The following is a 14,746-nucleotide window of genomic DNA, read 5'->3' as shown; positions in this document are numbered from 1 at the left end:
AATAAACGTTGAATAAACTGATGAAACTCGGTTGAAAAAACCTACTTTATGATGTTTTTCTAATATGTATCAAATAAAAACAGAGCCGGAGATATTAGCCGTGTATACCGAACGCTTATCATAAGACAATATGGAGGTGCTTCCCGCGCCTAGGTAGAGAAAGGAAATTCTGGACACGTCATTCCAAGAGCTCTTGTTCGACCTCAGATCAAGCTAGACACCCCATTCCACCTTCCACTGCCTGTTGACATCTAGTGGAAGGCGTATGAAGTGCATGCATAGCCATAAATATTAGGCAATTGAATAGGCAGGTCCTGGAACAGAGCATCGTTTTCAGATTTTTCACTTCCTATCTGGAAGTTTGCTGCAAAATGAGTTCTGTTTTACTCACAGATATAATTCAAACAGTTTTAGAAACTTGAGTGTTTTCTATCCAATAATAATATGCATATTGTACGATCTAGAATAGAGTATGAGGCAGTTTAATTTGGGCATGATTTTTTCCAAAGTGGAAACAGCGCCCCCGTATTGACAAGAAGTTAACTTCTTGTTAATCCGGCCTTCAAAAAGGCTTCACGGCGAAAGCAAAACATAKGATTATCTGAGGACAGCACCCCGCATACAAACACATGAAAATCATATTTCAACCAGGCAGGTGCAACACAAAAGTCAGAAATAGTCATATAAAAAATGCCTTACCTTTGATGATCTTCTGTTGTAACTGGGACCTTTTGGAGTGCCATCACAAATGGTCCTTTTGTTCGATAATGTCATTTTTATCCATAAAAACTCAGTTTAGCTGGCGCGCTTCAGTCAATAATCCCCTCAGTTTCCCTCCATCAAAATGCATACAAAATGAATCCCAAATGTTACTAATAAACTTTTCCAAACAACGTTTATAATCAAACCTTAGGTATCCTAATACGCAAATAAACTATACAATTTAAGACTGAGAATAGTATGTTCATTACCGGAGATAAGAAAGAACACGCTTTCCTCCACGCTCTTGGAAACACTACAGCCAAAATAGAAGCCACCTAGAAAAAGTACAATTTCTGGGTCATTTTTCCAAAAACCAGCCTGAAACTCTTTCTAAAGACTTGACATCTAGTGGAAGCCCTAGGAACTGCAATTTGGGAGTACTTGGGCTTATAATTATAGTACTAGCCATTGAAAATAGTAGTAAGCTGACTTTTTGGGGGGGGGGGGTTGTCCTCGGGGTTATGCCTGCCATATCAGTTCTGTTATACTCACAGACATAATTTTAACAGTTTTAGAAACTTTAGTGTTTTCTATCTAAATCTACCAATTATATGCATATCCTAGCTTCTGGGCCTAAGTAACAGGCAGTTAACTTTGGGCACGCTTTTCATCCGGATGTCAAAATACTGCCCCCTACCCCAGAGAGGTTAACTGCACCTCAGATTGCAGCCCACATAAATGCTTCAGAGTTCAGTTAACCGACACATCTCAACATCAACTGTTCAGAGGAGACTGTGTGAATCAGGCCTTCATGGTCAAATTTCTGTAAAGAACCCACTACTAAAGGACACCAATAAGAAGAAGTGACTTGTGTGGGCCAAGAAACACGAGCAATGGACATAAGCCCGGTGGAAATCTGTCCTTTGATCTGATGAGTCCAAATCTTTGCAAGATGCGGAGTAGGTGAACGGATGATCTCCACATGTGTGGTTCCCACCGTGAAGCATGGAGGAGGGGGTGTGATGGTATGGGGTGCTTTGATGGTGACACATTGTGATTTATTTAGTATTCAAGGCACACTTAACCAGCATGGGTACCACAGTATTATGCAGCGATACTCCATCCCATCTGGTTTGCACTTAGTGTGACTATCATTTGCTTTTCAGCAGGACAATGACCCAAAACACACCTTGAGGCTGTGTAAGGGCTTTTTGACCAAGAAGGAGAGTGATGGTGTGCTGCACCTGGCCTCCACAATCACCCAACCTCAACCCAATTGCTATGGTTTGGGATGAGTTGGACCGCAGAGTGAAGGAAAAGCAGCCAACATGTGCTAAGCAAATGTTGGAACTCCTTCAAGACTGTTGGAAAAGCATTCCTCATGAAGCTGGTTGAGAGAATGCCTAGAGTGTGCAAAGCTGTCAAGTCAAAGGGTGGGAACTTTGAAGAATCTCAAATATAAAATATATTTTGATTTGGTTAACACTTTTTAGGTACTACTTGATTCCATATGTTATTTCATAGTTTTGATGTCTTCACTATTATTATACAATGTAGAAAATAGTAAAAATAAAGGAAAACCCTTGAATGAGTAGGTGTGTCCAAACTTTTGACTAGTACTGTATATTAGAAATGCAGGGCACTTTCGGACATGATCTTTTTCAGAGGGGAGGTTTTTACATGGTGGCGCAGACAAGCCCACAAGGAGTTGTTGTGATCCTCTTACATTCTTTGGGGAGAACCTTGCGCACACACACACACTCCTGCTTCAGAGTACACTAACATCCTTCACACAACTGCAACTACGACAGACCTCCCTATCCACCCCCGCCCCTCATCTCACTCCTACTCTCTCCTTCCGCCTTTTCTCTCTCAGTTATCTGAATGACCTGAATAGGATATCCCACGGAGCGTACGTACCCACCCAGCAGGATGTGCTGAGGACCAGGGTGAAGACCACCGGCATTGTGGAGACGCACTTCACCTTCAAAGACCTCCACTTCAAGTGAGACACAGACCCTTAGTCTCTAGTGTACACACTCTATCTCAATAGTCTAAGCCAACTCACGACACCCACTGGGTGTGCGTCACCCTCTATAGTCTAGAGTGTTTAGTTCAGGGCTGAAGTTTGCTGGCTGTAGTGTTAATGAGTAGTGTGATGTTTGAAAATACTTTGAGTTTCCATGTGTGTTTGCGCGTACATGCTAAGTCTATATTTATATTTCCTCCCCAGGATGTTTGACGTGGGGGGTCAGAGGTCCGAGAGGAAGAAGTGGATCCACTGCTTTGAGGGAGTCACTGCCATCATCTTCTGTGTGGCGCTGAGTGACTACGACCTGGTCCTGGCCGAGGACGAGGAGATGGTGAGATTCATCCCTCCCTTGCCCTCATTCTATCTCTCTCAGCCCCTGCTCATCAGTCATTGTTATTGTGCACTATCCCTCTGTCATCCTTGTCCCTTGTTCATTTTCATCCTTTCCTCATCCCCCTCCTACACTTTCTCATGCTTTGCACATTTTTCATCCCTTACTGGCGGGTAGGAGCGTTGGGCCAGTAACCGAAAGGTTGCTGGTTTGAATCCCCGAGCTGACAAGGTAAAAATCTGTCATTCTGCCCCTGAGCAAGGCAGTTAACCCACTGTTCCCCGGGTGCCGATGACACTGGATGTCGATTTAAGGCAGCCCCGCGCACCTCTCTGATTCAGAAGGGTTGGGTTAAATGCCGAAGACGCATTCCAGTTGAATGCATTTAGTTTTACTACTGACTAGGTATCCCCCTTTCCAAGTGATCTCTCATATAAAACAAGTGTATATTTATTCACATGGATTGAGTTTCACATTTTCCTCCCTTTATTGCATCAAAGACAAATTACATAACCGTAGCAACGTTTGTGATATCTGTTATATGCATTTCTAAAAACCTGTGCTGTGTTAGTTCTTTATTTCAAATAATGTACTTGTATGGTGTGTTACACACAACCGGATGAATTTCCCTTCTTGGGAGACTGGGGCTAGCCGAGGGTTGGGCGGTATCCATATTTTCTTATCGTCATACCGTCCTTCTCTCTTCTGGGATTTACGGTATTACTGTTTTAGTACACAAGATGGCACTAAAAGTGGGAATAGACCATTGGGCATCTTGTACCAGAATGTTAACAAAATTAGCACAAGTACTAGTGAGTTTCCATAGAGGCTGCTAGCTAAACAGGCTAATGAGCGCAAATGGAAATAAACAAATTTCTTAAACAGGCAATCCAGCTCATGAGGTTATATAAGTATAGTTAGTAGCTACCGAATGTCATTTTGGGTGAGTTTGGACTTTTACAAGCGACTGGCACACATTGAAAATTATAGTTTTGAGGCATGCTTGTCTGAAGGAAGCTCAGCACTGGCTCTGGAGCAGCATGTGTACATGCTGTGTCTGTCTGGAGTCGCTAGGGCAACGGGCCTGCCTGCTCTGCTCTGAGAAGAGGGGGGCGGAGCAGGAGGAGCAGAAAAAACGCAAGAAAATCCAGATGGCAGTGGCAGCTGTACAGAACTCATCCAAAGCGCTTTGACTTCTCAAACACTGCAGAAAGCTAACACTGTATGATGCCCGGTCTCCTTATTAATTCAGCTACTTACTTAGCGAACTAGCAAGTTAAACCAAATAGACAGCTGGACTTGACAGCTTCCGCTTTCTCTCATTGTGCTATTTACAAACACCTGACTGGCTCAACTGGGGCAGCAGGTAGCCTAGTGGTTGGGCCAGTAACCGAAAGGTTGCTGGATCAATCCCTGAGCTTACAAGGTTAAAAATGTATCGTTCTGCCCCTGAACAAGGCAGTTAACCCACCGTTCCCCGGTATGCTGTCGTTGTAAATAAGAATTTGTTCTTAACTGACTTGCCTAGATAAATAAAGGTGAAGTAAAAAATAAAATTAAAAAACTGTTCTGGGAACAAAGCATCACACTGTAAAGTAATCTCCTAATTTAATGCACAAGTTGACTGCAGGTATTAACTTAAAGTAGCTAAAAATGTATTAATAAACTTAAAAGAAATTGTTTTGAAGAAGAAAAAATATATAAGCAAAATTCCCAGGTATATGGTATACAGTGCTTTTAAGTTTTCATCCCCCTTGGTGTTTTAGCTATTTCGTTGCATTACAACCTGTAATTTAAATTAGATTTTTATTTGGATTTCATATAATGGACATACCCAAAATAGTGAAATTTAAAAAATGAAAAACTGGTGTGTGCATATGTATTCACCCTCTTTGCTATGAAGCCCCTAAATAAGATCTGGTGCAACCAATTACCTTCAGAAGTCACATAATTAGTTAGATTGCACACAGGTGGACTTTATTTAAGTGTCACATGATCTCAGTATATATACACCTGTTCTGAAAGGCCCCAGAGTTTGCAACACCATTAAGCAAGGGGCACCACCAAGCAAGTGGCACCATGAAGACCAAGGAGCTCACCAAACAGGTCAGGGACAAAGTTGTGTAGAAGTACAGATCAGGGTTGGGTTATAAAAAAAATATCAAACTTTGAACATCCCACGGAGCACCATTAAATCCATAATTTTTTTAAATGGAAAGAATGTGGCACCACAACAAACCTGCCAAGAGACGGCCGCCCACCAAAACTCACAGACCAGGGAAGGAGGGCATTAATCAGAGAGGAAACAAAGAGACCAAAGATAACCCTGAAGGAGCTGCAAAGCTCCACAGCGGAGATTGGAGTATCTGTCCAGAAGACCACTTTAAGCCGTACACTCCACAGAGCTGGGCTTTATGGAAGAGTGGCCAGAAAAAAGCCATTTCTTAAAGACAAAAATAAGCAAACACATTTGGTGTTCGCCAAAAGGCATGTGGGAGACTCCCCAAACATATGGAAGAAGGTACTCTGGTCAGATGAGACAAATTTAGCTTTTTGGCTGTCAAGGAAAACACTGTCTGGCGCAACCCCAACACCTCTCATCACCCCGAGAGCACCATCCCCACGGGGAAGTGTGGTGGCAGCATCATGCTGTGGGGATGTTTTTCATCGGCAGGGACTGGGAAACTGGTCAGAATTGAAGGAATGATGGATGGCGCTAAATACAGGGAAATTCTTGAGGGAAATCTGTTTCAATCTTTCAGAGATTTGAGACTGGGATGGAGGTTCACCTTCCAGCAGGACAATGACCCTAAGCATACTGCTAAAGCAACACTCGAGTGGTTTAAGGGGAAACGTCTTGGAATGGCCCAGTCAAAGCCCAAACCTCAATCCAATTGAGAATCTGTGGTATGACTTAAAGATTGCTGTACACCAGCGGAACCCATCCAACTTGAAGGAGCTGGAGCAGTTTTGCCTTGAAGAATGAGCAAAAATCCCAGTGGCTAGATGTGCCAAGCTAATAGAGACATACCCCAAGAGACTTGCAGCTGTAATTGCTGCAAAAGGTGTCTCTACAAAGTATTGACTTTGGGGGGGTGAATAGTTATGCACGCTCAAGTTTTCAGTTTTTTTGTCTTATTTCTTGTTTGTTTCACAATAAAACAAATATTTTGCATCTTCAAAGTGGTAGGCATGTTGTGTAAATCAAATGATATAGACCCCAAAAAAATATATTTTAATTACAGGTTGTAAGGAAATAAAATGTGAAAAATGCCAAGGGGGGTGAATACTTTCGCAAGCCACTGTATACGGTACYCGTCCAAGCCTAGACGAGCCTGCCTGGTCCCAGATCTGTTTGCGCTGTCTTGCCAATACAATGGTCATTTTCCCGGCAAGTCGGGTCAAACAGATCTGGGACCAGGCTATAATGGGACCACTGGACATGTAACTAAAAGCATTGTGTGGTTGTCTTTCTGTCCCTCAGAACCGGATGCATGAGAGCATGAAGCTGTTTGACTCCATCTGCAACAACAAGTGGTTCACAGACACCTCCATCATCCTCTTCCTCAACAAGAAGGATCTGTTCGAGGAGAAGATCAAGAAGAGTCCTCTCACTATCTGTTACCCGGAGTACGCAGGTAAGAGACACACACACACACACCATCTGTTACTCTATCTACAAATCATCTTGAATTCAAAATTCTGGTGAATCTGAAGTCTTGCTCAGATCAATCGACTCGAACACACAGTGCGTTCCAAGTCGTCTTAATTGCAGTCGCGTTGTGCATATTATTAGATCTCGCAACACCTGGAAAAGTGTTTAACATCTCAGGAACTCCTAATGGTGAAGGAAAAACAGACAGTACATCCCTAAAATACCTAATCTTATAGGTATTTATCTCGCTCACTTTCTCCTTGCCCCGTCTCTCCCAGGTTCCAACACGTACGAGGAGGCGGCGGCCTACATCCAGTGTCAGTTTGAGGACCTGAACAAGAGGAAGGACACCAAGGAGATCTACACCCACTTCACCTGTGCCACCGACACCAAGAATGTGCAGTTTGTCTTCGACGCAGTCACCGACGTCATCATCAAGAACAACCTGAAGGACTGTGGCCTCTTCTAGGGTAGGCAAAACATAATTATAAACTGGGTGGTTCGGCCCTGAATGCTGATTGGCTGACAGCCGTATATCCGACCGTGTACCACGGGTATGACAAAATATTTATTTTTACTGCTCTAATTACTTTGGTAACCAGTTTATAATAGCAGTAAGGCATTTATAACATTTGCGACGTGATGCGTCGTGCCTAAGAACAGCCCTTAACCGTGGTATATTGGCTATATAGCACAAACCCCCGAGGTGCCTTATTGCTTAAATATAACTTAGCGTGTATAACGTAATGTTATAAATACTCTGTTCATAAAAGGCAATTAATTACGTGCAGTAATAACAGAAAGGTTGTAATAAAGGTTCCGAACAGTCAATATGTTTTTCATGAAATTTGATGATACTTGGAAGACACCAGATCAAAGTAGAACTATCAAAGTATGAAAAATTACAGTTGCTTCTACACTGATAAAGTTTGATCATAAAGTTACTGGTTCCCTACCCCATGTCAAACACTTGGAATAAGTACCGCCTTGTAACCAACATCGCAGAAGGCGTGTTCGCAAAGGGGCATGGTTTACTACATAGCTAGTAGTTAGTGTACTGGTTCAGCGTGTCAGCAAATATAATTACCGTAATTTCCGGACTATAAGCCGCTACTTTTTTCCCACGCTATGAACCTCGCGGTTTATACAATGACGCGGCTAATTTATGATATATATTATTTTTTTTCTCACAAGATTCACGCCGCCAAAAAACTGAGCACCGTCACATAATGTGACGTAAATCGAGCGCGCTCAAACTTCCCATCATTCTGATTACGGTAGTCATTTTGTCACCCTCATCATGGCAAAGACACGGAGAAATGCATATGATGCAGCTTTCAAGTTGAAGGCGATCGATCTGGCTGTTGGAAAAGGAAATGGAGCTGCTGCACGGGAGCTTGGCCTTAATGAGTCGATGATAAGACGTTGGAAACAGCAGCGTGAGGAACTGACTCGGTGCAAAAAGACAACAAAAGCTTTCAGAGAAGAAAAGCAGATGGCCCGAACTAGAAAATGAGCTTGAAGACTGGGTCAACACACAGAGAGCAGACGGCCAAGGTGTTTCAACTGTGCAGATCCGACTGAAAGCCAAAACAATCGCCACCGCAATGAAGTTTGACTTTCTTGGTAGGCTACTGTTTACTGCTATTTTTTTTTTTTTTTTGTTACAAGCCTTGTTTCGTTTAAAAGCCTATTTATTTTTGTTACAAGCCGTGTTTCGTTTAAAGGCTGTGTAAAGTTCATTTGTTTCAATGTACCGGGAGGCACTTGCGGCTTATAGACATGTGCGGTTTATTTATGTACAAAATACATATTTAAAAAAAATTCAGTGGGTACGGCTTATATTCAGGTGCGCTTAATAGTCCAGCAATTACGGTACAGGTTTCCTCTACTCATCTACAGTACCTGTAGAAAGTATTCACACCTCTTGACTTTTTCCTTATTTTGTTACTACAGCCTGAATTACATTTAGATTTTGTGTCACTGGCCAACACACAAATACCCCATAATGTCAAAGTGGAATGATGTTTTTAGAAATTTGTACAAATTAACAAATGTACAACGGAAATGTCTTGAGTCAAATTTGCTTAACAAGTCACATAAGTTGCATGGACTTTCTGTGTGAAATAATAGTGTTTAACATAATTTTTGAATGACTTTTTCTGTACCCCACACACAGAATTGCCTGTAAAGTCCCTCAGTCGAGCAATGAATTTCAAGCACAGATTCAACCACAAAGACCAGGGAGGTTTTCCAATGCCTCACAAAGAAAGGCACCTATTGATAGATGTTTTTTTTTTTTAAAGCAGACATTGAATATCCCTTTGAGCATGGTGATGCTATTAATTACACTTTGGATGGTGTATCAATACACCCAGTCACAACAAAGATACAGGTGTCCTTCCTAACTCAGTTGCCGGAAAGGAAGGAAACCGCTCAGGGATTTTCCCATGAGGCCAATGGTGACTTTAAAACAGTTAGAGTTTAATGGCTGTGATAAGGTGTATTAGCATCCTCTCCTTCCGTTCCCTCCGGACTCCTGCCTGGAGTATCAGCATCCTCTCCTTCCGTTCCCTCCGGGCTCAATGGTCGTTCGATCACCCATGGAGCTTTGGTGCAGTGGTTTAGATGTTATGACGTGGTGCTTCCTTCCACCTATTCGTGTTGCTAGGACCACCTTGTAGAGACCCTCTCGCCTTGGCTTGTTCCACTTCCTCCGGAACACTCGGATGTAAACCTGGTCCCCTGGGATCACTGGACGGGGAACCTCTGGTCTTGGTTCAGGTTTTCAACTTCTTTCCGTGAAGTTTAAAAAGTCAGATGGCCTCTGTGTAAGGTGTGATCACAGAAATAAGATTGTTCTATCTCTCATCACACAACAGAATGGCATTCCAGCTGAAGCTGGTGACTTCCTTCACTTCAGCTGAGCTGCTTTTAGTTTCTCCACTTTCTCCTTCTGGTTCCTAAGAGCACAAGACTTGCAAAGCAATGAGAAACACAAAACATAACAGTATTAACAATGTGATAAGCTATGCATAATTATATATGCATAAACCAAAGTCTGAGACCATGACAATTCCCACTCTCTCTTCACCTGACTCTATGCCTCCAGGATACTTTTCTGCTGGACTCCACAAAAATGAAAGCCCTAAAAAGCCTCTTAATGCTTTCGCCCAGTCTTCCCCTTTTCGGCCCCAGGTTCCGAGAGGTGTTCCCAAGCCATGTCATTTTCACTTTGTTCCCCATCTCCTTCATTGCCATTTGATAGGCACGAGGTAACTCAGCACTGCATATGCTTTCACACCAATGTCTTCAAAATGTTTAGAGTACAATTACCCCAACATATATCCTCTTTCATATGATGCATTAACCAATAAAGCAGCGAACCCAACCCAACTGTGATTAAGTAGCTCCTAGACCCAACCCATTTGCATGTTTACAGTGGAATCTAGTCTCTCTCTTTTTAGCTCCGCGTCCTCTGTCATGTCTTCAAGCTCACCCATTATGCCGCTGGACCTAACTTCTCGTGAGAACTATGCACCCAACGAGGAGAGACATGACTATCTTTACCGCTGCAGGTGCTGTAAGGAGTACTGTGTGTGGACCAGACCAACGCTGTCCCAACACCAACCCCACAACATGATGCTGCCACCCCCATGCTTCACGGTTGGGATGGTGTTCTTCGGCTTGAAAACCTCCCCCTTTTTCCTCCAAACATAACGATGGTCATTATGGCCAAACAGATCTATTTTTGTTCCATCAGACCAGAGGACATTTCTCCAAAAAGTACAATCTTTGTCCCCATGTGCAGTTGCAAACCGTAGTCTGGATTTTTTTTATGGCAATTTTGGAGCAGTGGCTTCTTCCTTGCTGAGCGGCCTTTCAGGTTATGTCGATATAGGACTTGTTTTACTGTGGATATAGATACTTTTGTACCTGTTTCCTCCAGCATCTTCAAGGTCCTTTGCTGTTGTTCTGGGATTGATTTGCATTTTTCGCACCACCGTACGTTCATCTCTAGGAGACAGAACGCGTCTTTTTCCAGAGCGGTATGATGGCTGCGTGGTCCCATGGTGTTTATACTTGCGTACTATTGTTTGTACAGATGAACATGGTATCTTCAGGCCTTTGGAAATTGCTCCCAAGGATGAACCAGACTTGTGGAGGTCTACAATTTTTTTTCTGAGGTCTTGGCTGATTTCTTTCGATTTTCCCATGATGTCAAGCAAAGAGGCACTGAGTTTGAAGGTAGGCCTTGAAATACATCCACAGGTACACCTCCAATTGACTCAAATGTTGTCAATTAGCCTATCAGAAGCTTCTAAAGCCATGACAATTTTCTGGAATTTTCCAAGCTGTTTAAAGGCACAGTCAACTTAGTGTATGGAAACTTCTGACCCACTGGAATTATGATACAGTGAATTATAAGTGAAATAATCTGTCTGTAAACAATTGTTGGAAAAATTACTTGTGTCATGCACAAAGTAGATGTCCTAACCGACTTGCCAAAACTAATGTTTATTAACAAGAAATTTGTGGAGTGGTTGAAAAATGAGTTTTAATGACTCGACCTAAGTGTATTTACACAGTCACTACTCCTCTTAATGCACTTTAGTTTTAAACATACTACAACATTCTCAAATCAATTAGTCAATATACATCAATCCCTCTGGAACATTTATCACTCTGATGTTCCACGAAACCTAATAAACATAATAACCTAATAACCTAATAAACATAATAAACTAAGCCATTCTCTCTCTTCACGCTCACTCCACACGCGCTCTCAGCACTCTTGCCGCGGTTCATGGCTCGGACTCAGAAGTGTTAAGTCGCTTTCACAGTGCACGCCTTTGTCGCTCTTTCTTCAGCCGGTTAGGGAGGGTTTTGAGGTTCACACACACTGTTTGTGGTCAAATTATTCCTACCATGCATTAAGACACGATTTGATGTCACCTTCCATGATGATAACCTCAAAAAAGCACAGATCAGAACAACAGTTTAGTTCAATTTCTGTTTCAGGAAATCCAGGCAAGCATGAATTATTACATTGACATTTGTCATAGATATGTTATTAAGAAAAGGTTAAAGAGCATAACATACTGTTACTACTAAAACCCTTTTCAAAATTAGTTCATACTATCTTATTTTACTGGCGATCTCTCGGAGTTACCAGATCAGAAAGTTATCACCCTAACCCCTCGCAGAAATCCAACACTCAATAAATCCCATTCTGGTGAAATTTGTATGGAAACAAAAAAAATGATCAGCATTTCACATGACATACCCCATTTGGAGTAACTGTCATCCCTTAACGTATATATTTTCTTCTATATGCAGACTGAACAAAGTACATTTGTAGATTTACCCAAAGACCAGGACCCCAGAAAACTGGTAATTTTTCCCTTCGAACACATGATTCAAAAACATGTTAAATCAAAATAAACTAATTCGAATAACTAATCAACTTAGAATTACAACAGTAATGGTACAATTTGAATAGAGACTGGTGTTTCTCGTTCATTTTATAATTACATCCCACCTCTTTCTGTCATTTCTAGTGAGATTGATCAGGCCTCACCAGAGTCAGGATACAGAGCATTCGACACCATTAAAATATTTCCTTTCCCTGACCTTCTGAAACCATTTAACCTCTCTAGGGTACGTGAGACGGTTGCGTTCCACCTCTTCAACAGCCAGTGAAACTGCAGGGCGCCAAATTCAAAACAGAAATCCCATAATTAAAATTCCTCAAACATAGATGTATTTTACACCATTTTAAAGATACACTTGTTGTAAATCCAGCCACAGTGTCCGACTTCAAAAAGGCTTTACGACGAAAGCAAACCAAACGATTATGTTAGGTGAGTGCCTATTCACAGAATAACACAGCCATTTTTCCAGCCAAAGAGAGGATTCACAAAAAGCAGAAATATAGATAAAATTCATCACTGACCTTTGATGATCTTCATCAGATGACACTCATAGGACTTCATGTTACACAATACATGTATGTTTTGTTCGGTAAAGTTCATATTTATATCAAAAAATCTGAGTTTACATTGGCGCCTTACGTTCAGAAGTTCCAAAACATCCTTTGATTTTGCAGAGAGCCACATCAATTTACAGGAATATTCATAATAAACATTGCTAAAAGATACAACTGTTATGCATGGAATTTTAGATGCACTTCTCCTTAATGCAACCGCTGTGTCAGATTTCAAAAAAGCTTTACGAAAAAAGCAAACCATGCAATAATCTGAGTCGGGGCTCAGAGCCCAATCAAGCCCAATCAAGACACAAATATATCCGCCATATTATGCAGTCAACAGACGTCAGAAGTAACATTATAAACATTCACTTATCTTTGATGATCTTCATCAGAATGCACTCCCAGGAATCCCAGTTCCACAATAAATGTTTGTTTTGTTCGATAATGTCTGTCATTTATGTCCAAATTCCTCCTTGTTCAGTACACTTTCCAAACTCACGACGCGCGGGCAGGTCCAGCGGAAAGTATGGCCGAAAAGTTTAAAAAGTTATATTACAGTCCGTAAAAACATGACCAACGAAGTATTGAATCAATCTTCAGGATGTTTTTAACATAATTCTTCAATAATGTTCCAGCRGGAGTATTCCATTGTCTTCAGAATTGCGATYGAACAGAGCTCGCTCTCACGTGAATGCGCATGGTCACCTCATGGCAGACCTGACTCATTCCTCTCTCCTTCGGCCCCTTAAACAGTAGAGGCATCAGACAAGGTTCTAAAGACTGTTGACATCTAGTGGAAGCCTTAGGAAGTACAACATTACCAATATCCCACTATCTTCAATAGGAGCTGAGTTAAAAATCAACCAACCTCAGATTTCCCACTTCCTGGTTGGATTTCTTCTCAGGTTTTTGCCTGCCTGATGAGTTCTGTTATACTCACAGACATCATTCAAACAGTTTTAGAAACTTCAGTGTTTTCAATCCAAATCTACTAATAATATGCATATTCTAGCTTTTATGGCTTTGTAGCAGGCCGTTTACTCTGGCCATGCTTTTCATCCGGACGTGAAAATACTGCCCCCTACCCCAAAGAAGTTAACCTTTCTGAACCACCCATCCCGGTATCGGGATAATTGTCATCAGCAACCGCTGAATAGCATAGCGCCACAGTCAAAAATATTACTAAAAATATTTATAATCATGCAATCACAAGTGAAATATACCAAACACAGCTTAGCTTGTTGTTAATCCACTTATCGTGTCAGATTTTGAAAAAATATTTACAGCGAAAGAAATCCAAGCTTTTGTGAGTGTAGCTTTCAATGCTACATCAGCTAACCCCAAATTAGCATAGTCACAAAAGTGTGAAAACAATAAAATTCATCGCTTACCTTAAGTAATCTTCGGACGTTTCCACTCACGAGATCCCGTTACACAACAAATCTTCTTTTTGTTCGATAAATATTACTTTTATCACAAAAAACGCCATTTGGGTTGTGCGTCATGATGAAAAAAACGACAGCCTCATTCCGGTCCTGAAAGGAAGACGGAAATTTCCAAACGTTCAGATTAAAAAATATTATTAAAATATTTATAATCATGCAATCACAAGTGAAATATACCAAAACACAGCTTAGCTTTGTTAATCCACCTATCGTGTCAGATTTTGAAAATATATTTTACAGCGAAAGAATCCAAGATTTGTGAGTGTAGCTTTCAATGCTATAACATTAGCCTTATATTAGCTTGGCTAGCATGGTCACGAAAGTAAGAAAAGCAATCAAATGAATCGCTTACCTTTTGATAATCTTCGGGTGGTTCCACTCACGAGACTCCAGTTACACAACAAATGTTATTTTTGTTCGATAAATTTACTTTTATACAAAACACCGCCATTTGGTTTGCGCAATATTTTGAGGAAACCAAAGCCTTGTTCCGTTCGACAAATCCCCAAAAGTATCCGAAATGGTCGTGAAAACATTCCAAATGTTTTTTATATCAAACCTCAGGTTGTCTTTAACTTCTACCCCGCAC

At 41.4% G+C, this 14,746-nt stretch overlaps 1 protein-coding gene across 2 annotated transcripts in view; it reads left to right on the top strand.

Moving 5' to 3' along the window:
• The window catches only part of LOC111962476 (guanine nucleotide-binding protein G(i) subunit alpha-1-like), an 87,298-nt gene that overhangs the window by 57,181 nt on the left and 15,371 nt on the right, over positions 1 to 14,746 (top strand). For both annotated transcript variants that reach the window (XM_070443083.1, XM_070443082.1), the window contains 4 exons: positions 2,579 to 2,707; positions 2,936 to 3,065; positions 6,550 to 6,703; positions 6,999 to 7,190. In XM_070443083.1, coding sequence (XP_070299184.1) covers positions 2,579 to 2,707; positions 2,936 to 3,065; positions 6,550 to 6,703; positions 6,999 to 7,189 — 604 coding nt within the window. In that variant the 3' untranslated portion in view covers position 7,190. The remainder of the gene's footprint in view (positions 1 to 2,578; positions 2,708 to 2,935; positions 3,066 to 6,549; positions 6,704 to 6,998; positions 7,191 to 14,746) is intronic.

The sequence above is a fragment of the Salvelinus sp. IW2-2015 genome, linkage group LG4q.1:29 (assembly GCF_002910315.2).
Source record: "Salvelinus sp. IW2-2015 linkage group LG4q.1:29, ASM291031v2, whole genome shotgun sequence".
Taxonomy (NCBI): Eukaryota; Metazoa; Chordata; class Actinopteri; order Salmoniformes; family Salmonidae; genus Salvelinus; species Salvelinus sp. IW2-2015.
This window is presented reverse-complemented; position numbering and strand designations above follow the sequence as displayed.